The sequence below is a fragment of the Enhydra lutris genome, unplaced genomic scaffold (genome assembly GCF_002288905.1).
Source record: "Enhydra lutris kenyoni isolate GAN:26980312 unplaced genomic scaffold, ASM228890v2 scaffoldscaffold45, whole genome shotgun sequence".
Taxonomy (NCBI): Eukaryota; Metazoa; Chordata; class Mammalia; order Carnivora; family Mustelidae; genus Enhydra; species Enhydra lutris.
The window spans coordinates 14,845,283-14,871,329 of record NW_019154129.1 but is presented as its reverse complement, the minus strand read 5'-3'; the positions used below and the strand labels follow the sequence as shown (position 1 = coordinate 14,871,329).

The 26,047-nt window shown below is 66.3% G+C and overlaps 2 protein-coding genes across 3 annotated transcripts in view; one reads left to right on the top strand and one right to left on the bottom strand.

Moving 5' to 3' along the window:
• The window catches only part of LOC111156013 (calcium voltage-gated channel subunit alpha1 H), a 55,056-nt gene extending 38,458 nt beyond the window's left edge, over positions 1–16,598 (top strand). The window contains exons 10-35 of the mRNA XM_022516542.1: positions 943–1,385; positions 2,752–2,903; positions 3,524–3,709; positions 3,992–4,109; positions 4,321–4,476; positions 4,700–4,790; positions 4,905–5,113; positions 6,167–6,577; positions 6,975–7,075; positions 7,204–7,327; positions 7,423–7,491; positions 7,609–7,793; positions 7,929–8,055; positions 8,192–8,317; positions 8,429–8,518; positions 8,719–8,911; positions 9,315–9,332; positions 10,611–10,762; positions 11,403–11,512; positions 11,667–11,800; positions 12,046–12,116; positions 13,175–13,253; positions 14,092–14,213; positions 14,324–14,717; positions 14,817–14,980; positions 15,591–16,598. Of these exons, the coding sequence (XP_022372250.1) occupies positions 943–1,385; positions 2,752–2,903; positions 3,524–3,709; positions 3,992–4,109; positions 4,321–4,476; positions 4,700–4,790; positions 4,905–5,113; positions 6,167–6,577; positions 6,975–7,075; positions 7,204–7,327; positions 7,423–7,491; positions 7,609–7,793; positions 7,929–8,055; positions 8,192–8,317; positions 8,429–8,518; positions 8,719–8,911; positions 9,315–9,332; positions 10,611–10,762; positions 11,403–11,512; positions 11,667–11,800; positions 12,046–12,116; positions 13,175–13,253; positions 14,092–14,213; positions 14,324–14,717; positions 14,817–14,980; positions 15,591–16,598 (5,033 nt within the window). The remainder of the gene's footprint in view (positions 1–942; positions 1,386–2,751; positions 2,904–3,523; positions 3,710–3,991; positions 4,110–4,320; positions 4,477–4,699; positions 4,791–4,904; positions 5,114–6,166; positions 6,578–6,974; positions 7,076–7,203; positions 7,328–7,422; positions 7,492–7,608; positions 7,794–7,928; positions 8,056–8,191; positions 8,318–8,428; positions 8,519–8,718; positions 8,912–9,314; positions 9,333–10,610; positions 10,763–11,402; positions 11,513–11,666; positions 11,801–12,045; positions 12,117–13,174; positions 13,254–14,091; positions 14,214–14,323; positions 14,718–14,816; positions 14,981–15,590) is intronic.
• Positions 16,599–21,482: 4,884 nt separating this feature from the next.
• On the bottom strand, positions 21,483–22,855 carry LOC111156014 (tryptase-like). 2 transcript variants are annotated; one of them, XM_022516543.1, is made up of 5 exons: positions 22,795–22,855; positions 22,470–22,641; positions 22,111–22,376; positions 21,805–21,968; positions 21,483–21,647 (listed from the first exon to the last, which is right to left on the bottom strand). In XM_022516543.1, exons 1-5 carry the CDS (start codon positions 22,853–22,855, stop codon positions 21,483–21,485), a joined length of 828 nt encoding a protein of 275 aa, XP_022372251.1. The 2 variants fall into 2 exon arrangements, with proteins under 2 accessions (XP_022372251.1, XP_022372252.1); XM_022516544.1 differs by having other exon boundaries at positions 22,470–22,657; positions 22,811–22,855.
• Between the last annotated feature and the right edge of the window lie 3,192 nt (positions 22,856–26,047).

Below are 26,047 nucleotides of genomic sequence, written 5' to 3'. Positions count from 1 at the left end.
ACTCTTGGGATGTCTTCCTTTCTCCTTTCGAGTTTCATTGGTGGGGGGGGGGGGGGGGGGCTGGGCAACTTGGGCTCTGATGCCGCTGGTCTGGAGAGGGCGCCAGGTCTCTTTCCACCTTATAGCAAGCCCCAGACAGCCCCAGTACAAGTGAGACACAAACCTCACAGGAATAGGAGAATTCCAAGACTGACAAACCCCATTAGACCCCCAGGCCTGTGCCCCCTTGCCCCACCAGGCCCCAGGAGTGGTTACATGCCCATGTCTGTGACTGGTCACTTTAGAGGAGTGGCTGGTCCCTTTTCTAGGCTGAGATGCTGGGGCGCGGGGTACAGAAGGTAACATTGAGGTCCCAGAGCCTGCGAGCATCTGGGAAGGGGCCAGGTGTGCCCCAGTACACTCCTGGCCTCTCCCAGGTGGGGCTCAGCTGCACCCCCGTCGGACAGGCAGTCGGAGGGACACTGGGTCCCATGCAACCGTGAGGCCTTCCTGGGTGGTGTGTGCAGGGGTGCGGGCCATAGTGCATCAGGAGCAGGTGGGGGGGCGTGGCCAGCCCGCTGTGGTGTGTGTGCCGCAGCCCAGCCTATCCTGTAGGGCTCTGGAGCTGTGGCGCATGGAGGCCACTGCAGGCGGTTGTTGGGAGCCACACCTCCGGCTCCAGAGACTTTGCACGAGGAAGCCGTACGGTGGGCCCTGGGTCTCGTGTGCATTTCTCGAATCAGAGCAGCGAGGGTTCAGACAAGTTGGGATAGATAGGGCATTGCCGTTCGTTATTCCTGTCCGACGTGGGCATGAGAACGGCTCTCACATGCCTTTTCCGCAGACAGCGCAGTTGCCGGCAGACAGGGCGTCTCTGCTACCGGTCAAGCTGTGCACCCGGTGTACCCTACGGGAGCCCCGCCTGGCTGTGGCCTGACCCTGCCCGTGCCCTTCTCCCCACAGGACTGGGCCGGGCCCCCAGCCACCTCTCGGGCCTGAGCGTGCCCTGCCCCCTGCCCAGCCCCCAGGCAGGCACGCTGACGTGCGAGCTGAAGGACTGTCCATATTGCGCCAGCGCCCTGGACGACCCTGACTTCGAGCTCAGCGACTCTGAGAGCGGAGGCTCAGAAGGCAACGCGGTGTATGAGTTCACACAGGACGTGCAGCACGGGGACCGCCGCGACCCCATGCGGGCCCCACCGGCAGCCGACGCGCCAGGCCAGGGCAGCATGCGGCCACGGGCGCAGCGGCGGGCGGCCCCGGGCGAGCAGGGCGGTCTTGGCCACGCGTGGGCCACCTTCAGTGGCAAGCTGTGCCGCATCGTGGACAGCAAGTACTTCAACCGTGGCATCATGGTGGCCATTCTCACCAACACGCTGAGCATGGGCGTGGAGTACCATGAGCAGGTGAGGGAGGCGCTGGGATGGCCCTTGTGCCCCCCGGGGAGCTCGTGCTCCTGTGGGACCCTGCGGAAGGGCTGCGGGGCGGCAGGGGCTGGGCTGGTGTTGGAACAGGTGTGCTCGGCCACAGGAGGTTTCTGTCCATTGCTCGAGAGATGCCTGCATCTCCTTGGGCCAGGGCTCTGTCGATAGCGAGCACAGACACGCGCCACACTTCCCGCGTGGAGCTTTTTCCTGACCCGGGGTCCGGGGGGCCAGCATAGACTAGAGGCAGCAGGGCCAAGGGCATCTGGTGCTTCTGAGAACGGGATGCCCCTGGCTTAGCTCTCGCAGAGGGGATGCCCCTTCTACAAGCTGGGACCACTGGCTGTGACCACTGGGTACTCACAAAAGGCCAGAGCATGGGGTGGCCCCCAGGAGGAGGCGGTGGGGTCATGTCTGGTGCCCCCAGCAGCCGTAGAAGCTCTCGACCGTGCACACTGGGCCTCCTTGGCCCCTGCCCCAGACCGGGGCCACAGCAGGGAGGGGCAGTGGCCAGATTTGGCAGGGAGAGGGGGTAGTTTCTGGGGACCAGGCTGGGTCACTTTTGGTGACCAAATGAGTGTTCCTTGAGTGCCACTCCTGGGGCTTTTCCAGCTGTTTAAGTGATTTTTTTCACTCTGGAACAACTCAGGGGTCACCTGAGCAGCGGGAGTCTGTGGCAGCCGCGTGTCGAGAGGCTCTTTCTGGGGCGGGGAACGGGCCGGTCGAGGCAGGGACACCGGGAGGTTTTGGGGGAGTCCCTGGTAAGGAGGAACTTTTGCACGTATACACCCACGTTCTCGTGTGCTTCGTCATGTACGTGTGCACACGGCAGGCCCCATGCTGGGAAGTGCTTGGGCGTGCACGCGGGTGGGAATATTGGTGCTAGCAGTGGGCACGCACACGCACGTGCAGGTGCGGACACACAGGTGAGCCAGCATATCCCCGGTAAGAAAGGCCCCCATAGCCTCTGCCACCAGAAGGGGTGTGTGAGGCCACCAGACACCGCGGCAGCCACTGAGGTGGCTCCCATGCCCTCTGCATCCTGGGCTCCCCCTTGCCCACCCTGGAACCCGGGAGTGAATGCTTCGGGCTCAGTTCCCATGGCCCGCACTTGCTCCGGAGCTTGGATGTGCTGCCGGGCTCAGCCAGCAGGGCTCCCGGGGAGCCGGGGACAGCCAGGGTCAGAGCATGGGTCCAATTTCTCCCCGGGGGGCAGCCAGGTCAGATTGCCTCCCAGCGCTGCCCACATGTAGCCTTGCCTGCTCCTGGATTCCTGGGGGCAGGGAGGCCTCGTCCCCGGTGGGTGGGAGCCGTGGAGGGGCACTGACGGCCTCCCCGCCGCCCGCAGCCCGATGAGCTGACCAGCGCCCTGGAGATCAGCAACATCGTCTTCACCAGCATGTTCGCCCTGGAGATGCTGCTGAAGCTGCTGGCCTGTGGCCCGCTGGGCTACATCCACAACCCCTACAACATCTTCGACGGCATCATCGTGGTCATCAGGTGCTCCCTGCCTCCCTCCTGGACTGCGGGGGCCCAGGAAGTTCTGGGGTCAGGCGAACGCCCCCCCCCCCGCCTCACAGAGCTGAGCCCCAATCGGGCACCAGCTGTCGTGGGCCACGTCCCTCCCTGCAGGCAGCTGCACTAGTCCGCTGCTTCTCGGGCAGGTGTTGCTAGGACGCGGGGGGGGGCGTTCCCTGCAGGAACAGAGTAGGCGCTCAGCCGCCTAGCTGGAGGTCACTCAGGTCTCAGCCCCTGCAAGGAAGGCCACCTTGCCTGGGTGGTGTCTGCTGTGGCCAAGTCAACATAAAGGAGGAGGAGAATCTGGGGTGACCCTCCCCCAGGAGGAAGCAGGGCTCTCTGAGTCCAGGGGTTCCCCCAGCAGGGAGGGAGGTAGGCACAGCTGTCCGTGAAGGACGAGGGTGGGGAAGGCCAGAGCCCGAGTTCCAGCAGCTTCTGGCGCCCGGCAGTTAGCCAGTGGGCTTTGGCCACCCTGACATGGTCCCTCGGCCCCTTGGGTGCCCGGATACGGCTGCACCTCTTCTCAGCCGTGCGGTCAAGGCTGCGCCCCCCCCTTGAGACAAGGAGGGGCCCCTGCTGACCCCCGGCCGGCCGGCCCGCAGCGTGTGGGAGATCGTGGGGCAGGCAGACGGCGGGCTGTCGGTGCTGCGGACCTTCCGGCTGCTGCGGGTGCTGAAGCTGGTGCGTTTCCTGCCGGCGCTGCGGCGGCAGCTGGTGGTGCTCATGAAGACCGTGGACAACGTGGCCACCTTCTGCATGCTGCTCACGCTCTTCATCTTCATCTTCAGGTGGGCGCGGCGCAGCCCGGCCCTGCGCGGGGACATCTGAGTGGCCGGCTGGCCTAGGCTCCAGCCCCCAGGACGGCCCAGGCAGGCCCCGGGGGATGGGCTCCCCAGGTCACTCCCACCCCGGCCTCTGTCTTCCCGCCGACCACTGGGAAAGCCGGGCCGTGGGCGCCAGGAGGGCTGGGGGCGGGCTGGCGGGGGCGAAGCAACCCCTTGGTGTGGAGGTGACTGTTGCCCGCCTCCCCGCACCCCTCCCGAGTTCACACACCCCTGCCCTGCCCTCAGCATCCTGGGTATGCACCTCTTTGGCTGCAAGTTCAGCCTGACGACAGACACCGGAGACACAGTCCCAGACAGGAAGAACTTTGACTCCCTGCTGTGGGCCATCGTCACCGTGTTCCAGGTAAAGCGTGTGTGGGCATCCCCCGACGGGACGGTGGTCCCCAGGAGAGCCACTGTCCAGCTCCAGGCAGCCCCCAAGGGTGTGCCTGGGCCTGTCTGAGGCCTGTGCTGCGGAGACGCCCATGCCGAGCCCCTGCCCCCCACCAACCGGGACTTAGCTGTGTCCCTCCCCCGGCCCGCAGCACTCCCTGCCTCACGGCCCTTCCCCGCAGATCCTCACCCAGGAGGACTGGAACGTGGTCCTCTACAACGGCATGGCCTCCACCTCCTCCTGGGCCGCCCTCTACTTCGTGGCGCTGATGACTTTCGGCAACTACGTGCTCTTCAACCTGCTGGTGGCTATCCTGGTGGAGGGCTTCCAGGCGGAGGTGAGGGGTGGAGGGTGGAGGAGTGGGAGTCCTGCCGGGACCACTGTGGAGAGGGGGCTTTGCTCCACCCTGCAGCCACCCCCCCACCCCACCCCGGCGGTAACTCGGAGGCCCAGCCTGCAGACTGGCCCCGCCGTCCCTGGGGAGTCTGCCTGAGGGTGCTGGGCACAGATGGCTCCCACCTGAGGGGACTGCTCTCTGCCTCCCGCTCTGCGGGGCGCAGGGGGACGCCAACAGGTCCGACACAGACGAAGACAAGACGTCCACCCACTTGGAGGAGGATTTTGACAAGTTCTCAGATCTCCGGGCCACTGGTGAGCGTGTGGGCAGCGGGGCTGGGACAGCTGGGACTCCCGTAGGCAGGCTCTGGGCCGGTGGATTCCCTTCCTGGAAGCCATGCAGGGCGAGCATTCCCCTTCTCCTACCAGAGATGAAGATGTACTCACTGGCTGTGACCCCCAATGGGCACCCAGAGGGCCGAGGCAGCCTGCCCCCTCCCCTCATCATGCGCACGGCGGCTACACCCATGCCCACCCCCAAGAGCTCCCCGCACCTGGACCCGGCCCCCGGCCTCCTGGACTCGCGGCGAGGCAGCAGCAGCTCTGTGGACCCCCAGCTGGGCGACCAGAAGTCGCTGGTAGGGACCCTTCCCTGCCCTGGCCTCGGCACTCACTTCACCTGGGTCCTTGTGGCCTCTCCCCAGGAGGAGTGTGGGCCCCCGCATACACCCTAGTCACACTGCACAAATCTGTCCCCAAGCGGAGACAACCGCTCTGTCTATAAACGGAGCCGGGAGCTACTGCTCTCGTGGAAGGAGCTCACGTAGAGCAGACGGAGAATACATGGCTGCGTCCTCTCCAGCGGAACGCCAGGCTGGGAGTTTGTCTCCTGACCGAAGTGAAGGTTAAAGGCTGGCAGGCACAGAGCGCACGTCCAGGGGGAGATGAAGATGCTGTGACAGAAGCAGGGCAGGTGTCCCAAAGAGCCCAAGCCACAGGGCTTCCTGCAGACCCAGGGGATGCGGGAGAAGCTGCTTCTGAAGGCAGGGAGGGTGGGCGGAGGAGGGGGCGCGGCTCACTGCTTGGGTGGGGAGCAGGGGGAGGGGAGAGGGGTGCCCCGTGGAGACAGGATCTCCTGTGCCTGCAGCAGAGGCCCTGGGCAGCGTAGCCAGAGCTGCCCCCTGGGAGGGGACGTGAGTGACAGGAGGGAGGGTGAAGCAGCGGAGCCAGATCCCTGACCCTGACACAGCCGCTCGGTTTGTCTTTACACGCCCCAGACGCTGCTCGCTCAGCGCTGATGTGGGCCCCCGCCCTGGCCACTGGCGCCGTGTGTGAGGACTCCCGGCCTGAGGCTGGGCGCAGGCTCGTGGATAAGCACCTGTGCCTGCCCCCCAGCTCACAGTGGCCGCAGGTGGCCGGCCACAGCCCAGCTTGGCCCTCGGACATTGGCTGCCTGTGTCTCTAACTCACGGGGGATGGGCTTGGCGCCTCAGGGACGTGCTGAAATGCCGGGTCGCTGGGTGTTGCCTGGCACGGCCATCTGTGCAGTCAAGGGGGTGATCCCTTGCAGGTGCCACCACTGTGTTCACAGTAATGCTGCTGGTCAGGAAAGGCCGCTGTGGCCAGGGCCCCGGGGATATGTGGGGGGACCCGGGGCACTGGCCCTGCTCACTCCTTACCCCCCAACACAGTCCAGCCTCCGAAGCTCGCCCTGCGCCCCCTGGGGCCCCAACAGTGCCTGGAGCAGCCGGCGCTCGAGCTGGAACAGCCTGGGCCGCGCACCCAGCCTCAAGCGGCGGAGCCAGTGTGGGGAGCGTGAGTCCCTGCTGTCCGGGGAGGGCAAGGGCAGCGCGGATGAGGAGGTGGAGGACGGCAGGCCCGGGGCAGGGGCCTCCCCGGAGACGCTCCCCGTCCCGCTGCGGCGTGCTGAGTCCCTGGACCACCGCAGCAGCCTGGACGTGCGGCCCCCGCGGCCGGCTGCGCTGCTGCCCCCAAAGTCCCAGGACTGCAACGGACAGACACCGGCCCTGCCCGGCGGGTTCTTCCTGCGCGTCGACAGCCACAAGGAGGACCCCACGGAGTTTGACGACGACGTGGAGGACGTGAGTGGAGGCCCATCCCCACACCTCCCTCCCGTCGTGGACCCGTTCGTTCCCCACAGCAGAACGGAGAGGCAGGGACTGGGGGCATGCGATGCGTGGGGTCTCGGCTGCCCCAGGTCGGGGGTAGGGGGAGCAGGACCGGCTGAGCCACGCTCAACAGGGGCGATGTGGCCACAGCTCTGCCACGGGGACCTCTGGAGCAACTTCGCTCCAGGGCCTGGCCTCTGGCCAAGGGGAGTCCCCTTGCCCAGGGCAGCTCTGCAGGATGGAGGTCAGCTTGGGGAGGGGGTTCCCATGGACTCCCCATGTGGGTCTCAGTGCCCCGGGTGGGCCAGTTGGGAGCCCAGGGGCTGGCTGGCAGGGAGGGGCCCTGAGGACCTGCACAACCCCCCCCCAGAGTTGCTGCTTGCGCCTGCACAAGGTGCTGGAACCCTACAAGCCCGCGTGGTGTCGCAGCCGGGAGCCCTGGGCCCTGTACCTCTTCTCTCCGCAGAACAGGTGAGGGGTGGGGCGCGCCAGCTGGGGGGCGGGCCTGCGTGGAGCCGACCCCGCCCCCTGCGGTCCCCACCACGTGGGCCCTGTCCCGGCCCGCCCCCGCGTCTCACTGGCTCCCGCCCTTCGTCCAGGCTCCGGGTCTCCTGCCAGAAGATCATCGCCCACAAGATGTTCGATCACGTGGTCCTGGTCTTCATCTTTCTCAACTGCATCACCATCGCCCTAGAGAGGCCCGACATTGACCCGGGCAGCACCGTGAGGCGCACTTCCGGCCGGGGGAGTCGGGGAGTCGGGGTTGGGGGGGGTCGAGGGGGGCGCGGCCAGCCTGTCCCACCGCCCTGTGCTTGCAGGAGCGCGTCTTCCTCAGCGTTTCCAACTACATCTTCACGGCGATCTTCGTGGCCGAGATGATGGTGAAGGTACCAGGCCTGGGGGGATCCCCGCCCGCCTGCCCGGCAGCCCGCAGGGCAGCCCCCAGCTTCTGTGCTCCTCGCACCCCCCCACCCACCTGCGTTCCTTCCCCCTGCGCCTCCCAGGTGGTGGCCCTGGGCCTGGTCTCCGGCGGTCACGCCTACCTACAGAGCAGCTGGAACGTGCTGGATGGGCTGTTGGTCCTGGTGTCCCTGGTGGACATCATCGTAGCCATGGCCTCGGCGGGGGGCGCCAAGATCCTGGGCATCCTGCGCGTGCTGCGGCTCCTGCGGACGCTCCGGCCCCTGAGGTGGGCGGGGCGGGGGCTGCGGGGGCGGGGCCGCGGGCCGGAGGGAGGCGGGGCCGGCGCGGGCTGCGGGCTGCGGGCTGCGGGCTGCGGGCTGCGGGCTGGGATCAGGGACCCGCCTTCGCTGTGTGCGTCCAGGGTCATCAGCCGAGCTCCGGGCCTCAAGCTGGTGGTGGAGACCCTGATATCGTCACTCAGGCCCATCGGGAACATCGTCCTCATTTGCTGCGCTTTCTTCATCATCTTTGGCATCCTGGGGGTGCAGGTACGCGTCCCGCTTGCCTTGGGCATCTGGCTGTGGTTCGCAGCGGCCGGCAGCCCGGAGAGGGTCGTGTGGGGGTGGGTCTGGGGGCCCGGGGGCGTGGGGCCAGGCCGCAGGGTGACCTCTGCCCCGTGGTCAGCTCTTCAAAGGCAAGTTTTACTACTGCGAAGGCGCGGACACCAGGAACATCTCCACCAAGGCTGAGTGCTGGGCGGCTCACTACCGCTGGGTGCGGCGCAAGTACAACTTCGACAACCTGGGCCAGGTGGGCAGGGCCTCGGGTGGGGGCGGGGACCGGCACCGCGGTCAGCCTGGGTGGTGTGGTCCCCTGGGTAGGCACGGAGCTGCAGTGACTGGCCTTGTTCTGCCCCCACAGGCGCTGATGTCCCTGTTTGTGCTGTCGTCCAAGGACGGCTGGGTGAACATCATGTATGACGGGCTGGACGCCGTGGGCATAGACCAGCAGGTACGGGGCGGGGGTCCGCCCACCTCCCGCGGGGACCCCCAGTTCTCCAGCTTCTGGGCATCTCGAGGAACCTTTTCCCAGGAGGCTGGTTTCCAGCCATCTCGGGGCCCCGTCTCTGACCCCGGAGGGCACGTGCCATCCTTGAGAAGGGGTGCCCCGGAGCGGGGAGCGGGCACCCACGTGTCACTTGTGTGCCACAGCCCGTGCCCAACCACAACCCCTGGATGCTGCTCTACTTCATCTCCTTCCTGCTCATCGTCAGCTTTTTCGTGCTCAACATGTTCGTGGGCGTCGTGGTGGAGAACTTCCACAAGTGCCGGCAGCACCAGGAGGCCGAGGAGGCGCGGCGGCGCGAGGAGAAGCGGCAGCGGCGGCTGCAGCGCAAGCGCAGGAGTAAGGCACTGCTGGCGGCGGTCGGTCCCTCGCCCCGTGCCCTGCGATCCCGGCGCCAGCCGAGAGGCGGGCTCCCAGCCCCAGCACCCCAGCACCCCCCGGATGGCCAGGGCGGGGAGGGCCGCGTGGCAGGAGGAGGGGGTCTCCTCCCAAGCGGCACAGGACGTGAACGAGACCCGTGGTCTTCACGGCCGTGGCTTTAGGGGACGGTTCGCGCCCGTGAGAGTCCGCGGGCCACGGGTGGAGCAAGCGAAGCTGCCAGAGGTAGTCAGGGTCCTAGGGAAGTCCTTGTCAGCTTGGGGGCAGCAGGGAGCCTGCTGAGTGTCCCCGCCCGGCCTGCCCCGTGTGGAGTTCTCGCCCAACCCCGCCGAGGCCAGCTCAGACCATCTCCTTGTCTTTCCAGGCACTTCCCCCAGCCCAGGTATCTGCCCCCACCCCCGCCCTGCACGTGTCAGCCCTGCTTCTGCTGGCCCGCGCGCGGGGCTGTGGGTGGGCCCGGCCTCGGTTTCTCCGTGGCTGTCGTGGGGAGGGGTGGACGTTGCCGGCTCTGGTGCCGGGCCTGCTGGGGTTGCTTGCTGGATGGGCACAGGGTGGCGGGGGGTGGGCGCCAGGCCTCAGCGCGAGGGAAGAGGATTTGCTGGCTCACCTGCCCGGTGTTGTGCTGCTGCCTCTGAGCTTGGGTCCCGGCGCCTGCCTGGCTGCATGAGTGCTTGCGGCTCTGCCCTCTGGGACCCCCACCCGCCTATGGCTGCTCCGCCTGCCTGGCTGCCAGCCTGACGAGCTGAACCATCTCTCTAGTGGTTGCATGCCAGCCCGAGGGGCATGAGGGTCCCAGGGTGGGGTCAGTGCCCATCAGCCCCTGCCCTCCCAGGCCCTGAGCCACCAGGCCGAGGCAGCTGTAGCTCTTGTCACGCTGGGCGCTGCCTACGCGGGGCTCTGTGGCCCAGGATTGTTCCCATGTCCAGTGGTGGCAGCTGTGCCCTCACCCAGTGCTCAGTGGATCATGACAAGCTCCAAAGGGTTTAGGGCAGGCAGAACCGTTGGCTGGCGCAGGCCCTCCCCAGGTCGTGGGCATCAGCGTCAGATGGACCAGAGGTTCGGCAGAGCCCAGAGAGCAGGGAGTGGCCACTGAGCTCTTAGAGTACAAGGAGGAGAGACATTGTGGGCCTGGTGATCAGAGGCAGCTCATGTCCAGGCTGAGATGGAGCAGGGGGCAGTGGGCCCCCGTGCCCAGCAACCGCTGGGGCTGGGGACAGGACTGGTCCTGCACCCAGGAAGGCCCCTGTCTGCTCAGTGTCTATCATCAAGGTGTCTGCACCCCGACGTGGCAGGAGCCCCTGGCTGGGTGGGGACCGACCAGGGCCCAGGTGGGATCTCCACTGCCTGGCCCACACCTAGCACCTGTCCCAGGGCCAGGGCTCCCAGGGGATCACACAGTGACCTGCCCCAGCCCCTAACCTGTGGTTCCAGCTAGGAGTGGGAGCTGGGCTCACAGGGAGCCGTTTTCCACCTAGAAGGGCCCCCCTTCCTGGGAGAAATCCTTTCCTCCAGGCTCCGGTAAATGCTTTGTGTCTGAGCCCAGGGCCCTCCCCCAGCAGTCCCCATGCTGCACCCCTCCCAGCAGACAAGCAGGGACATCCCAGTGCCACCGGGGCACGGGCAGCCCCCGCCCCAGCTCACGGACACCCTCTCCCCGCAGAGGCCCAGCGCCGCCCCTACTACGCAGACTACTCGCCGACCCGCCGCTCCATCCACGCGCTGTGCACCAGCCACTACCTCGACCTCTTCATCACGTTCATTATCGGGGTCAACGTCATCACCATGTCCATGGAGCACTACAACCAGCCCAAGGTGGGGCCCGGTGCCTGGAGATGCCCGCTCAACCTGCCTCCAAGACGGCCGCGGGGACACAGCCCCCCCGGGTGGGGGTGGACCCCTAGGTGGGGCCCAGCGCTCAGGGGGTGGTCTGGATCAGCACTGGGGGTCCCAGGTCTGCGGCCTTGGCCAAACCCTGCCCGGGCTTCCCAGGGTATGTGGAGGTGTGGTGTGGGTGACACTCTGAGGGCCACCGGCCCCGAAGGACCCTCCGCACAGTCTGGAAACACTGGCTGGGGGCACATCTGTGAGCTCAGCTGCTCAGGAGCAAGCTGGCTAAGTGGAAGGCGCTTAGATTTTTATTGCGCTGACGTTGTATCTGTGTCCCTGCCCTGCTCTAAAGAAGGGACTCCTCTCCCCGCCTCACCTCTGCAGAGGAAGGGAGTGGTCTCAGCTGGGTCTGCCGTGTGGGTGGGGGCCGAGTGCAGGTGGGGCGGGGGTTCTGGGCTGGGAGGGGCAGGTGCCCCGGACCTCCGGGCTCAGAACACCACAAGGGAACCTCCGGGCCGCGCCTCGGGGGCCTCGCCCGGCCCTGCGTGCAGAGGAGAGGGGGGCAGGCTGAGCCGGACGGGTGCTGCGAGCCAGGGACCCCCGCAGCCTGACGCTCTGCTCGCAGTCGCTGGACGAGGCCCTCAAGTATTGCAACTACGTGTTCACCGTCGTCTTCGTCTTCGAGGCCGCGCTGAAGCTGGTGGCCTTCGGGTTCCGGAGGTTCTTCAAGGACAGGTGTGGGGACCGTGCCAGGGCTGGGAGGGTCCTTGGGGCGAGGTCAGGCGAGAGCTGCGCCCCTCCTCTCCCCCAAGCCCACCTGAGCAGCACGGGGGCTGGGCGGGGGGTGCAAGAGGGAGGCGGTGCTCAGCCCACCCCACCCCCGGCGCAGGTGGAACCAGCTGGACCTGGCCATCGTGCTGCTGTCCATCATGGGCATCGCGCTGGAGGAGATCGAGATGAGCGCCGCGCTGCCCATCAACCCCACCATTATCCGCATCATGCGTGTGCTCCGCATCGCCCGCGGTAGGCGGCCCGCCGGCTCTTCCCAGTGCCCCGAGGCTGGCGGGGGCGGGGGGTGGCCCTGCTGCCGGGCTCCCCAGCCCCAGCCCAGTGTCCTTCCTCCACTCACCCTGCAGCCTCTGCCCAGGGAATGTGTGGCGTCGGGGAGTTTAAGGGACGGGGGTGGGCCCTGGTCTCACCCCTAGCAAGGGAGGGTCCGCCCGGCCCAGGCCGCACGCCCCCTCCTGATGCTCGGCTCCCGGCTGTAGTGCTGAAGCTGCTGAAGATGGCCACCGGCATGCGGGCGCTCCTGGACACGGTGGTTCAAGCCCTACCCCAGGTAGGTCCGTGGTGCAGGCCGGGCCGCTGTCCCTGCCCAAGGGCGCGTGTTAGACGCCCCCAGGAGCACAAGCCGCGGGTGGTGGGCCAAGCTCGGTGGCGCTCACGTCCTCCGGCTCGCAGGCACAGCTCAGCTGTGCGGGCATGGGGGCCGGCGCCCTCCGGGCCTCAGCTTGTTGGGAAAGACCAGAAACTAGTGCCCCCAGCCCAGCTCTGGATGCAACGGGCAGGGGACGTGGTCCCGATGCGCTCATCGGACTTCGGGGACCACGTGTTGGCCGCTGGTCCCGCTCCTCTCCGGCCCCGCTCCTCTCCCGCCCCGGCCCCGGGTCCTCCCTTGGTGCTCTAACGGTGCCGGCCCCGATGCTCTGCAGCCTCTTCAGCTGAAGGAGACTCGGGTTCTCTATGCTGTGCCCAGTCCCTCTGCCAGCCCTCCGGCCCTTCAGCCACTCTGTGTCCTCCTGTCTGTCCATGCAGCCGTGCCGGCTGTCCCCCTGTCTGGCCGCTCACTCACCCTCACGGCACCTCACCGCTTCCCCCCTTCAGTGGGCCCCAGCCACGCCCTCAGCAGCCCCTCAGCCCATGTCTGTGGGAGCGACAGGAGGAGTCATGGGGTGCCCTGCCGAGCCAGGGGGAGGACGGGCTGGCAAGACCCACGAGCAGGCAGGGGACAGGGGTCGGGGCCCCCTCCATCTGCACGGCTGACCCCCGTGGGGCCCCCTAGGATGGAGGCAGGCCCTGTGCGGGGTCTGCCGGTGGGGTCCGAACAGCAGAGGAGCTGTGGGCAGTGGGGTCTGTGGCTCAAGGTGCAGGGTAGGTGTGAGGAGAGCAGGCACCGAGGTGGGGGTGCTGCGGGGGAGGCTTTAGGCATCAGGCGGGATGAGACGAGGATTGCAAAGCTCGGGTGCGGGGACACATGGGTCAGAGCAAAGCCCCGAGGTCGTGTTGGGGAGCCTGGCTGGGACGCAGGGGAGGCCAGCGAGGCGGGGCGCCAGGTGCCCAGCGGGGGGGAGGGGCTGGGGCGGCCCCTGACTTCATTCTGCTTCTTTCCCCGTGTAGGTAGGGAACCTCGGCCTACTTTTCATGCTCCTGTTTTTTATCTATGCTGCCCTGGGGGTGGAGCTGTTCGGGAGGCTCGGTGAGTGCACAGCCCCGCCCGCAGCGGGGGACCCTGGATGCCGGCCGGGCAGACCCACACGGGAGCATCTCCACGCGTGCACACGTGGACACGCACACGCCCTGTGCAGCCACGAACGTGTGCTCGAGTCTTCCTGAACTTCGTGTTCTCTGTGGGGTACAGACACTGCTCCTGTCCTCCCTTGTTCCCCAGGCCCGAGGCTCCGGGCGGGGATCTGGCAGGGCTTCCTGTGACCGCAGAGCTTCTGCGGGATCTCCTGGGCACCTGGTTTAGCTGAACACACACACACCACCCCCCCCCCGGGAGGCTTGTCCACAAGGTGACTGACCTGTTCGTCCCAGTTCAGGTCTGCCCAGGGCACCTGGTGCTCCAGATCCCAGCCCTGACGACTCGGGGCCTGGCCCGTCATTCACGGTGCCTCCCTCTCCCCAGTCCCGCTGCTGAGGCCCAAGACTGTGCTGACCCCGCAGGCAGGCTAGGGAGCATGGGAGCCCTCTGCTGGGGCTGAGCCATGCCCAGCTGCCCCAGACAGCTTGGCCTGTGGACCCACAGGGACCATGTCCGTCGGGAAAGCCCCAGGTCTGAGACTCCAGGCCCAGAGGCAGCCTCCACTGCTTCGAGGGGAGCAGTCCTGTCCCCCCACCTCCATCCCCGCTGTGGAAGGACGCAGCCCCCATAGAGCCCCGTGCCCACCCACCTGGGCCCTTTATCCTCAGAGAAGAGTATTTTTTCCCCAGGGGAGGGCGGGGCCCACAGTGGGTCAGCATAGTCCCCAGGGGCCTGGTATGCCCTGCCCCTGCCGTGCCGGTGGGCTAACGGGGCGAGGGTCTCCCCATAGAGTGCAGCGAGGACAACCCGTGTGAGGGCCTGAGCCGGCACGCCACCTTTTCCAACTTCGGCATGGCCTTCCTCACACTGTTCCGCGTGTCCACCGGGGACAACTGGAACGGCATCATGAAGGTACCGGCGTGGGCCCGGCGGTGCCCCCCCCGGGGAAGGTGCCCCTCGGGGGCTGCGGGCCAGGAGGCAGGGTGCCCCTCCCAGTCCCTGAGCCACCGGCCCGCCCTCAGGACACGCTGCGGGAGTGCGCCCGCGAGGACAAGCACTGCCTCAGCTACCTGCCCGCCATCTCCCCCATCTACTTCGTCACTTTCGTGCTGGTGGCCCAGTTCGTGCTGGTCAACGTGGTGGTGGCCGTGCTCATGAAGCACCTGGAGGAGAGCAACAAGGAGGCCCGCGAAGACGCAGAGCTGGACGCGGAGCCGGACCTGGAGGAGGCCCCGGGGCCCCCCGCCGGGCCCCCGCCTGCGGCCCCGCACAACCCGGACGCCCCCGGCCTCCTGGTGGTGCGCAAGGTGTCCGTGTCCAGGGTGCTGTCCCTGCCCAATGACAGCTACATGTTCCGGCCCGTGGCACCCGCCTCGGCCCCACACCCCCGCGCGCCACGGGAAGCGGACACCGCTGGTACGGCCCCTGCAGGCGGTCCAGGGACACAGGCGGGACAGGTGGGACGGGCCCCGGCAGGGTGCTGGCCGCTGCAGAGCGCTCGCTTTCCTGCCCCAGGCCTGGCGACCTCCGCGCACCCCCCGCCCGGGGAGCCCTGCAGCTCTCTCCAGGTTCCCTCGATGGCCGCACTCTCCCCAGCCCGGGACAGCGACACGCTCCACGCCCTTTCCCCGCGGGGTGCAGCCCGCTCCCCCAGCCTCAGCCGGCTGCTCTACAGACAGGTAGGAGAAGCTGCCCCAGGTCCGCGGCCCAGACCTGGGGGTTCTGCTGTGGCTCCTCCATCCAAAGGGTGAGGGACGGGGACCCCAGAGAAGAGAGCAAGAGTGCGTCCCTGGAACCCGAGGCAGAGTGCAGGGCCCTGGGGACTCCATCTGCTTGGACAGCGGCCTCAGGACCTGGCAGCACCCCCAAGCCTCACCTGTACCCATAGACCACTCCAGCCCCACAGCCTCAGAGCTTCTCCCTCCCCACAACCCCTGTTCTCGGGGTGGTGTTGGGAAGGGTGAGGCTCCGCCCACAGGGGCTCAGCCCCGCAGCCCCCCATCCTCAGGGTCCCGCCAACATGACCAGCGCCCGTGGAGAGCATCTGCACACAGCCTGGTTCCGAGCCCTGTGTTTGGCGGAGGCAGGGCTGGACCCAGAGTGTCGTCCCTCCCCTTCCCCCCGCTCCACAGTGGCTCTCGGCCACATATCAGGGCTGATCTCTGATTCCTCATCTGGGGCTCATAAGCCCAGTCTGGGGCTTCTCTGGGGAGCACAGCTACTGCGTTTCTGGCTGCTGGCTGGGTCCTGCCCGGCCTTCCGCATCCGATCCCGGGTCTTTCCTTGCAGGAGGCCATGCACATGGACTCACAGGAAGGACACATTGACAGCCCCAGGGACAGTGGCCCGGGCTGGGGGGAGCCTGGCAGGAAGACCCCCGTGAGGCAGGCATCCCTGGGGTCCTCCCTACGGTCCCCACCCCGGTCCCCGTGGCCCAGCAGCATCCGCACCCGCAAACACACATTTGGACAGCGCTGCGTCTCCAGCAGGCCACCGGCCCCAGGAGGGGACGAGGCCGAGACCCCAGATCCTGCTGACGAGGAGGTCAGCCACATTACCAGCTCGGCCCGGAGCCCCTCAGCCTCACCCACTGCCCGCGGAGGGGGAGGCAGAGACCCGGACCTGTGCGGGCTCTACGGCATGGACACCCAGGGCTTCCTGGAACAGCCGGGCCAGGCAGATGAGCACAGGCGGGCCTCCGGGGAGCAGGGGGGCGGGGATGGGCCCCTGGAGGCTCGGGAGGTGAAGGCTCGGTCGCCGGAGGCCGAGCCAGCCTTGGGGGCACGCAGGAAGAAGAAGATGAGCCCCCCCTGCATCTCCGTGGACCCCCCTGTGGAGGACGAGGGCACGGCCCGGCCCCCCCCAGCTGAGGGCAGCAGCACCACTCTGCGGCGGCGAACCCCGTCCTGTGAGGTCGTGCCGCACAGGGACTCCCTGGAGCCCGTGGAGGGGGCGGGGGTGGACCCTGGAGCCAAGGGGGAGCGGCGGGCTCAGGCCGCCTGCCGCGCGGAACACCTGACCGTCCCCAACTTCGCCTTCGAGCCGCTGGACGCGGGGGGCCCTGGCGGAGGCCCGTTTTTGGACGGTGGCCACAATGTGGCCCCAGAACCCAGGGCTTCCTTCTCAGGGGCCACGGTGCCTCCTGAACCCCACAAAACAGAGCTTCCTGTGTCCTCCAGCGACCCCCCAGAGAAGGAATGGGGGTTGTACCTCAAAGTCCTCCAGAGTCCCCCAAAGAAAGCAGGGTCTCCCCCAGCCACCCCCACGCCCGGAGACAGCGTAGACAGGCCCGTGTAGCTCAGGGCATGGTGCCACACAGGTCTGAGCAGCGGGGCCGGTGTGCACCCGGCGGGGTGGCAGCCCTGGGCGGGGCTGTGTGTGGTCCCCAGCGCAGGGCCTGCTGCAGCAGAGAGGCCTGCGAGGCCGTCCGCCCAGGGAGGGAGGCGGATGCCAGGTCTGGGTGGAGCAGAGCGCGGCGGGGGGGTTGCCCCTCAGCCTGCCAACTCCAACCGGTGGGTTTTTCTGTTTGGCCACCGTGGTCTGAGGCCGTGCCGGCGCCGACAACTGCTGTGCCCCGCGACAGAGATGGGGAAACGACTGGGAGGAGGCGGTCCGAGGCTGCCCGGGTGCGCCCCGTTCTCACACCCACTTACTTTTCTAGGGAACACGTGCTTGGGGCCGCCTGTGCCCTCCTGGGTGGCAGCTTGGTCCCCGGGGCCGCCACAGCCACGCTCACTGTCACTCAGTCTGAGTTCTCACTTGTCTGTCCCCACTCCTTGTCACCGTCTCTGACGCCCCACGGTTCTGCCCTCGGGTGTTCCAGAAACGCCCACGTTGTGGGGCAGTGGGGTCCCTGCATGGCCGGCGGCCCCACCTGGGCCCGGGCTGAGGTGTCTGCCGACCCCCTGTGTCTCGTGGCCCTTTCTTTCATAAATTCAGGTTAAACGTTGCAATAATATGATGCGGGACATTTGGCTTCTTAAGGGGACAGAAGCGGGGGTGGGAGGCAAAGCCAAACGGAATAAATATTAACTTATTTAAGAAACACAGTGTATCACCGCTGGTGGGACCCCACCACTGCATGGGAGCGTGGTGAGCCGTCACCTTGCCGAGAGCAGGGCTGGGGGATGCGGGGCTGCGGCCGGCTGTGCCACCAGCCACGGGGTCCCCGAGAGGCTCAGCCTGTCCCCTCTGGTGGCTGAGGGAGGAGTCAGGCTCCCAGTAGGAGCCAAGTTCACGGGTTACCACTCACATGCTGGGGAAAGTTCGGGGCAAGTTTTTGCCAGGCTCCAGGCATGGAGGGGTGCTGAGGGCAGAGCGGGGGGCCCTTGGGGAGAGCCGCTGAGGCTCTGCAGGGCGCTGGCCTCTCCTTCCAGGCTCTGGCCCTGACCTTTCATGGGCCTGGTGCCCTACTGGCCTCTCAGGACCCAGGGCTCGTGGGAGGCATGAGAGTGGGTACCGATGGCCCAGACAGGGTAGGACTTGGGATCCCTGCTGGCGAGGCTGTGACCATGCTGGCTGGCTCCAGGGTGGGCTCCAGGCCCTTCCTACCACGCAGCAAAGCAGGAACCCGGCCATGGCCCACCACAGCCACCTCGGGGGGGGGGGGGGGGCGGGTCTGGGTGGCAGGAGGCCCCACCTGGCTGAGGCCAGAGTCCTACACTCTGACCCCAATGGGCAGGGCAGACACCAAGGGACTCTCTCTCGTCTCAACCCCCAGGTTCATCCCAATCTCTCTCAACCACAGCTTTCCTGGGGCCAGGGTGTCCAGCTGAGGGGCTCAGCTCCACGATTGCTGGAAAAGTGACCCCAGCCAGAGGCCCACAGAATTGGCAGAAGCCCTTGCCCTCCCCCCCAGGGTCCCCCACTCACAGGGTCCTCCATCAGGTACCAGCTGGGCAGGGGTTCACTATGCCTCAGGTTCACGATGGCTGGGTCCTGCAGGGTCAGGGGCTACCTGAGCCCTACATGCGTCGGCCTAGGGCGGGGAGTAGAGGGAGCACCATATACCTGTGGTGTGGGGGAGGGACAGAGGAGGGGCCAAGGGGCAGGCCCCACCTGCTCCTGCGCACCTCGAAGCTGTGGGCTTTTGTCCGCCCTTTGTCTGGCGAGTGGCCGGCTCAGGGACACAGACCACAGCACGACCAGGTCAGACCCGAGGTGCCACTGTGGCTTCCTCCTCAGCCAGGCGGGGGTGGGGATCGGTGCCCCCCACCTCCAGGAAGCCGTCCCCAGACTCCCCGTCCCCACACCCGCCCAGGGCTCCCGTGGTCTCTGCCGCACATCAGATGGGCACAGCGCCCAGCTGCTTGGCTCATGGCGGGCCCTTCCTAACGGTCCTCCGTGTGGCCAGGGCCTCATGACTGAACTGCTAAGCGGCCCTGGGAGGGCCCGGACTTGCCTGCACCCGGCCCCGGCTCCCTCCCCAGCTGCAGGTCACAGGCCAGGTGGGAGGGTCCCTATGAGACCCTCTAAGTCCGAGGTCCCCTCTGAGAGGTTCCCTCTGAGAGGCCGGGAAACTAAGGCATGGGGTGGTTGCCTGACGACTTCTCGGGGTGTGGGTTCTCGGGGCACATGCTTGTCTCCCTCTGGTGGGGAGCTGAAGCTCAGAAGGTATGTTCAGCGTTTGTCCTGATGATGAAGGACAACAGTGGCGTCACCTCTGTGTGTGGGGCCTATGCTGAGCCCGACGGCCCCCCACCCGGGCAATGGGCCTCGGGAGAGGGGGCACCTGCTCCTGCCAGCCTGGTTGGGGTGGCAGCTTTTCGGCCCAGGCCTCCCTGACGGCACCCAGTGTTGGGGAGCAGGGTAGGTCTGGAGGAGCCCAGCCCAGGACCCCTGAGCCCCCAGAGTCATCCCCGGGTCCCCACAGGCAGGACTTCAGGGCCCTCGCTGTCCTGGCTCAGTTTGCTTCCCCTAGTGGGGACCCTTCTCCCTACCGGCACCCCCTCACTCAGCTCCTGGGGGCTGTCCTGTCCCGAGGTGCCCCCCTCCCCTGGCCCGGGGATGCCCTCCCAGCCCAGTGGGGTCTCCTGTCGCCTGGTGGTGGTGGGAGGGCCGACCCCCTCGGGCTCAGCCTGCCCTGCAAGGGTGGCCTGACTTCCCCAGTAGAAGGTCTCTCACTCGCCCCTGCTTGACAGGCTGCCCTCCTCAGCTCCCTGGACCAGATCCGGAAGCCAGGGGTCCGAGGCCCCCTCCCCACTCCCCAGGTTGGGACCCTCACCCCCATCTCAAGGAATCCAGGGGCTTCTGGGTCCATCCCTTCTGGATCTCATGCCTCGGTCTCTCTCCCCACAACCTGCTCTTAAGAAAGCTTAAGTGTGGGGGTACCTGGGGGGTGCAGTCGGGCCCCCGACCGGTTTCGGTTCAGGTTGGGATCTCAGGGTCGTGAGATGGAGGTCCGCACTCGGGGCAGGCTGCTCCAGAGCCTCTCGCTCTGCCCCTACCCCTGCTCCTTCTCTCTCCCTCTCTCTCTCTCCAATAAATCTTTTTTTAAAAAAGGTTTGAGTGTACGTATGTGAGGCTGACAATCGAGGGAGGGGACCCTGAGGGGTGAGATGGCGGGGGGAGGAGTGATCTCTGGGTTCTTCCTTCCTTTCATGGTCTTAGAGTGGACACGCAACCGCGGTGATAAGTCCGGGCCAAGGACCTCGTCTGTCACGGTGGCTCCAGCAGAGCGAGGGCCCTGTGCGCGCCAGGCTCTGTGTGCCAAGACCAGGCCCCCTGCCTTGCTGTGACCAGAGGTCACAGAGGTCATTTCTGGAGACTCCAAGGTTAAATGTGCATCTTCGCGTCCGACAACTGGAAGGAGAGAGGTGAATGTTGGATCTAGAAAGTTCTTTCTGGCCTGAAGAGCCCAGAAAACTCCCGAAAACAAGCCGTTGATTCAGCGCTCCGTATGTTCATGCGCACGACCGCGTCTACACAGGAAAGCAGGGGCCAAGGGAACACGCACCCCCAAAGGCGGACGTTAGCCCCCCACTTTAGAGGACCCGAAAACGAATGAGTTCCTCCATCGGCGGAGGACAGGAACAGTTTGCACCAGCGACCAGCCCTTCCTGGGGGGCCCGGCGGGCAGCGGGAGTCCACGTCCTGGCTCCCGGGGCCCAGACCACAGGGTGAGGGGCCCCGTAAGCCCGAGTGCAAAGCAGCCCAACCTAGAACACGCACCTCGTGTGGGCATCAGTGGCGACCTGGCCACGGCCAGGGTCATGCTGGAACACCCCCAGGCCAGGTGCCTGTGTGCAGGGGAGGGGGCTCAGGAAGGGCCCCCGGGCTGTGGTGCTGCGGTGTGGTGGACAGCCGTTCCCCTCCCCCACCCAGGGTGCGGCCGCCTCCTGCTGAAAGGACTGCGCTCATCCAAACTCTAGAAAACACCAACTAAAAATGGAACGAGACCACCACCCAGTCCAGCAAAGAGGGCGGCAGGGTGGGGAGGAATGGGCACACTCCCCTCCCCTGTGGGGGGCGAGGGGGGCAGCGTGCCAGAGCCCATGGCCCCATCTAGAGAGGGGAGGACGACGTGCAGGCCCCAGACCTCAGCAGCCCCCCGGCCGCACATGCCACCATCACCGGGGGGTGCGCGCAACAACGGCCACAGCCACATGGTCCCGAGACCCCCCCCCCCAGTGCGGACAACCTGCACCTTGCAGCAGCCTGGACGGCCGCCCGGGACAGGAGTGGGCGCAGCCGTGAGACATGACAGTGTGCGGGGAATCGGGGACAGGGCACGGGGGCGGTGCCCACTCGACCCCCTCGCAGTGCCTGGGTGTCCCCACAAACATCTTCTCAGAGTCTGCCTTGCTCTCCCCATTCCGAATGGGCGATGTCATTCCCCAAGAGACAAAACCGTGAGCTGAGAATGGACCCTTGTCCAAGGGGCTGGGCAGGGGGCATCTCGCAGCAACCCCCATCCCCCGTGCTCAGGCCCCACGCTGACAGCAGGAACACCCGGCTGTGCCCTGGACCCCTGCCTCTCCCTCAGTGACCCGCGCAACTCATACCGCAGCGACAACCAACAACCACGTCTGCTTCCATCCACTTTAATGAGGATTTGCGCCCACCAAGGGCTCCCCACAGGGCATGGGGAAGGTGGGCGGAAGGATGCCGCCTGGGCACTGCTGTGGGACAGCAGCGGGCTGGCTTCTGTGCCTGTCCAGGTGGCAGCTCCGGGGCCTGGGCTCAGGGCTCTTTGGGGACATACTGGTGGATCCAGTCCAAGTAGTAGGTGACCCGGGTGTAGACGCCGGGCCGGTTGGGTTGACCGCAGCCCTCGCCCCAGCTGACCACGCCCGCCTGCAGCCAGGTGCCCCTCACCTTGCAGACCAGGGGCCCTCCGGAGTCGCCCTGGGGAGGGGACGGGTCAGTGGAGCCTCGCGAGGCAGGGGACTGGGGGCTGGGAGAGGACGTGAGGACCCACCTGGCAGGAGTCGCCCTGGGGGGGACGGGGAGTGGGGGCTTGGGGAGTGGGGGGGTGGGGGCTGGGGAGGACGTGAGGGCCCACCTGGCACGAGTCCCTCTTGTGGCCCCCCGCGCACAGCATGTCCTCACGGACGATCTGTGTGTTGTCCCCAGTGTTGAGGCCAAGGTGGTACTGTGCGTCACAAATGCCATTTTCCACGATGGGCACCTTCACCTGCTTCAAGGGGAACGGCGGCGGGAGGGGCGCTGGAGGGAGAGGCGAGCGTGCAACGTCAGGAGGGCAAAGCCACCGTGGCCCTGAGCCCCCCCAGCAGGGGTCCCAGAGGCTGGGTCAGGGTCGCGACCCGCCCCTGCTCACCCTAGCCCTCCAGCTGCCCCTGACACTCACTTCCACTTTTCACGTTCCCCCAGCCTGTCACCCAGCACGGCGTCCCCGTAGGGAAGGTCTCTGAGGCCGGGGGCAGGGTGGCCAGCTGCCCGTGGTGGGAGATGTTGACCGGGTCCTCGAGCTCCAGCAGGCCGATGTCGGCCCCGTTCTCAGTAATGTAGAAGGAGGGGTGCGCGATGACCCGGCTGACGGGCAGCAGCGTGTCCCCATAGTAGAGGTGCTGCTCCCTCAGCTGGACCCTGACTTCTTCAGGGTACGTGACGTGCCTGGGGAGAGCAGGTGGCCCCCCGGGGCCTAAGCAGGCTGCTCCAGGGGAGCTCCAGGAAGCCCCAGCACCCCCAGGCCCCGGGGTCACTCACGGTCCCAGGCAGTGCGCTGCGGTCAGCACCCACTGCGGGTGGATGAGGGAGCCCCCGCAGATGTGCTTCCAGTAACCTTCGTGAAGTCTCAGGCTCACCTGCCATGGCCACCTGTTCCCGGGGGCCTCCTTCCCCCCTACGATGCCCACTCGCTCCAGCGCCCGGCCTGAAGCTGGGGTCAGAAGCGCCTTTAGCACAGGACATGGCCTGACCTGGGCCCTTCCCTGCCCCACCCGACCCTGGGCTTCTCTGCACCATCCACCCAGTCATCGCTGGGCGTGCGGAGTGAGGGGCAGGGCCAGGGCAGGCCCGGGTCAGAACTCACCATGGGCCAAGTGGACCAGGCTCCCCAGGATCAGCAGCGCCAGTGCCAGCAGACTCGGCATCTGAAAGGAGCAGTGTGGGGTGGGGGCAGGGGGCCTGGCTGGGGTCTGCAGGGTATGGCGTGCGGATGGCCTGACGCCCCCCGCCCCCGGAATCAGGGGGGGTCGGTCAAGTCCCAGGGGGCTGGGTCTCGATGCTCTGGATCTGGGGCTCCTCTGCTCTGTTCCACAGCGACACCCAGATGTTGGGGTCTTGGGTGGGGGGCTTACCTTGGCCGACCACTGCTGCTGTGAACTCAGCCCACCCTCCCCTGCCCATTTATCCTTCCTGGCTGGGATGTGGTCAGAGGAGGGGCCTTGCATCCTCCAATCCAGGGTCAAGGGAGTGGACGATTCAGAGGAAGGCCCTCCTACGGCAGGCACATGTCCCCACCACCCAGTTGCCCATCTGGGTGTCCCCAGGCCCCAAGGGTGGGCATAGAGCCAAGCAGAGGATGACTCTCTCTCTCTCTCTCTCACACCCACACACACACACCCCTCTGCCTAGGGGGGCATGGTTGGCTCCCTAGGCTCTGGATGACTAGGATGCCTACCAGTCCACACATATAGACCCTGGCCCCCCACCCCGTCTGTCCACCCGCCCACCTCCTCCCTCTTCCCTGAGCCTACTGCTCACTGGGTCCTCCAGCCCACCTCCCCACCCCACAGCCCCTGAACCCCCTGCAGCCCCCACACTGCCATCGGGGAGGCCCCCTTTCCATTCGAGAGTTGTGTGCGTCTCCTTTCTGGGGCAGCTGGGAGCTTCCCTATGCCAGTCAGTGGCTTGTCGCCTCTGGCTCAGCCCTTCCTTTGTCAGATAGAGCTCTAGGCTTCTTTTCAGCATTTGGAGATTTTTAACTAAATGAACACCTTTATGCTTTGGTTTTCACAGTTGCTAAACACTGTTTTGTCTGCTTTGTAAAATTGGAGGTGTTTGTGTTATAGACTGCAGATTTAATTCTTATTCATTCACGTGTACACACAAGTTTGCCTCTAATCCTTCTAGAACGGATCTCCATGTCACGTGAGGTTCTAGGACCAAGTCAGGAGCCTTCTTCGCCTTTGCACGTCCAAGCCTTCCTCAGCCCATGAGGCTCAGTGGGGACGGGGTGGGGGTAGGTGCAGAAAAACGGGATTAGGGTCCTTCAAGCCCAGAGCTGCAGACCTGAGCAGCCCTGGGGCCGGGGAGGGGAGCAGGGCAGAGGGTGAACCTACATCTGGGGTGTCCCATATCCCTGAAAACCATACCCACACAGCCCAGCTCCTGTTCACAGATACAGCTAAGCCCAGCTCAGACAAGGAAAGGTCAAGGCCAAAGGACAGCCTGAGCCAACTGAGCAGCTAGTGTGAGGGTGGGAACAAGGAGGAGGGGTCCTCCTGGACTGAGGGGCCACTGCACAGGCCCACATGAGCCACATCCACTGGGCAGCAGGAGAGCCCACCCACCCAGGAGGGCATCCGGGGACCAGAGCAGGGAGGCATGCAGGGACAGAACACCCCTCCCTATGCCTCAGTTTGCTCTCTTGTCAAAGGGGACAGAAAGGGCACGGTGTCAGGGACATGGAGGGGCTCCACAGATGGTCTTCAGAATTTCCTTCTCAAACCCAGGTCGGGTGCAGGCAAGTCCAGCCCCTCCCAGGGCCACTCAGCGGTTCAGTCATGAGGCCCTGGCCACACGGAGGACCGTTAGGAAGGGCCCGCCATGAGCCAAGCAGCTGGGCGCTGTGCCCATCTGATGTGCGGCAGAGACCACGGGAGCCCTGGGCGGGTGTGGGGACGGGGAGTCCGGGGACGGCTTCCTGGAGGTGGGGGGCACCGATCCCCACCCCCGCCTGGCTGAGGAGGAAGCCACAGTGGCACCTCGGGTCTGACCTGGTCGTGCTGTGGTCTGTGTCCCTGAGCCGGCCACTCATCGCCAGACAAAGGGCGGACAAAAGCCCACAGCTTCGGGGTGCGCAGGAGCACCAGGTGGGGCCTGCCCTCAGCCCCTCCTCTGTCCTACCTCCCTGTGGGACTGTTCTGCTGGGGGTGCGGGAGACAGGAGAGCAAAGAGGGAGAGAGGGAACTGTGTCTAAACTTGATGTGGTGGGGGCTACTTGATTTTATGCATTTGTCTGACCCATTGATTTGGACACTTGAATTTTTTTTAAAGATTTTTTTTTTTTTTTTTTTTATTTCACAGAGAGAGATCACAAGTAGGCAGAGAGGCAGGCAGAGAGAGAGAGGAAGGGAAGCGGGCTCCCCGCTGAGCAGAGAGCCCGATGCGGGGCTCGATCCCAGGACCCTGGGATCATGACCTGAGCTGAAGGCAGAGGCTTTAACCCACTGAGCCACCCAGGCGCCCCCACTTGAATTTTTTTTAAAGATTTTGGTCGGGGCGCCTGGGTGGCTCAGTCAGTGAGGGTTCTGCCTTTGGCTCAGGTCCTGATCTCCGGGTCCTGGAGTGGGGCTCCCTGCTCAGCGGGGAGTCTGCTGTCTCCTTCTCTCTCTCTCTCTAGCAGATGAAGTTTAAAATATACATATTTAGGGGCGCATGGGTGGCTCAGTGGGTTAAAGCCTCTGCCTTCAGCTCAGGTCATGATCCCAGAGTCCTGGGATCGCATGCGGCTCTCCGCTCAGTGGGGAGCCTGCTTCTCCCTCTCCCTCTGCCTGCCTCTCTGCCTACTTGTGATCTCTGTCAAATAAATAAATAAAATCTTTAAAAACATAATAATAAATAAATAAAATATACATATTTATTTATTTATTTGAGCGAGAGGGAGAGCCGGCCCCCAGCCACCAAGTCCCTCCCTTCCAGCCGCCAATGGGAGGGCGCGGACGCGCAGCCCCACAGACCAGTCAGGAGGGGCCTGTGTGCCGGGGTCCCTCCGCGGCGGGATCACCCCCCTCCAACCCCCGGCGGAGAGCCGGCGGGAGGTCGGGTTGCGGAGAGGGGGCGGGGCTCAGCGGGGACGGGGCGGGGCGCGCGCGCTGGGGGCGGGGCTATGGAGAAAGCGGGGGCGGTGCCGGGGCTGCAGGCGCCGCGGCGAGGGGGGAGCGGCTTCCCGCCCTGCCCCGCTGCGCCCGGGCTCCCGGCCTCTGTGCTCCCTCGGCGGGTGTCCCGCGCCCCGGGGGAGTCCGGCTTTAAGCCGCAAACTGAAAACTCTTGCAGAGAGAGACGCCGACAGGCCGGAGAAGAATGGTTCGACTAGCGGCCGCCGCGGCCTGGCGGGAGCC

Coding starts and splice junctions, on each gene's coding strand:
- LOC111156014 (XM_022516543.1), bottom strand. CDS start 22,855: ATGCCGAGTCTGCTGGCACTGGCGCTGCTGATCCTGGGGAGCCTGGTC. Junction 22,377..22,469: donor GCAGCGCACTGCCTGGGACC/GTGAGTGACCCC, acceptor TGCTCTCCCCAG/GCACGTCACGTACCCTGAAG. Junction 21,648..21,804: donor ACAAGAGGGACTCGTGCCAG/GTGGGCCCTCAC, acceptor TCCCCTCCCCAG/GGCGACTCCGGAGGGCCCCT.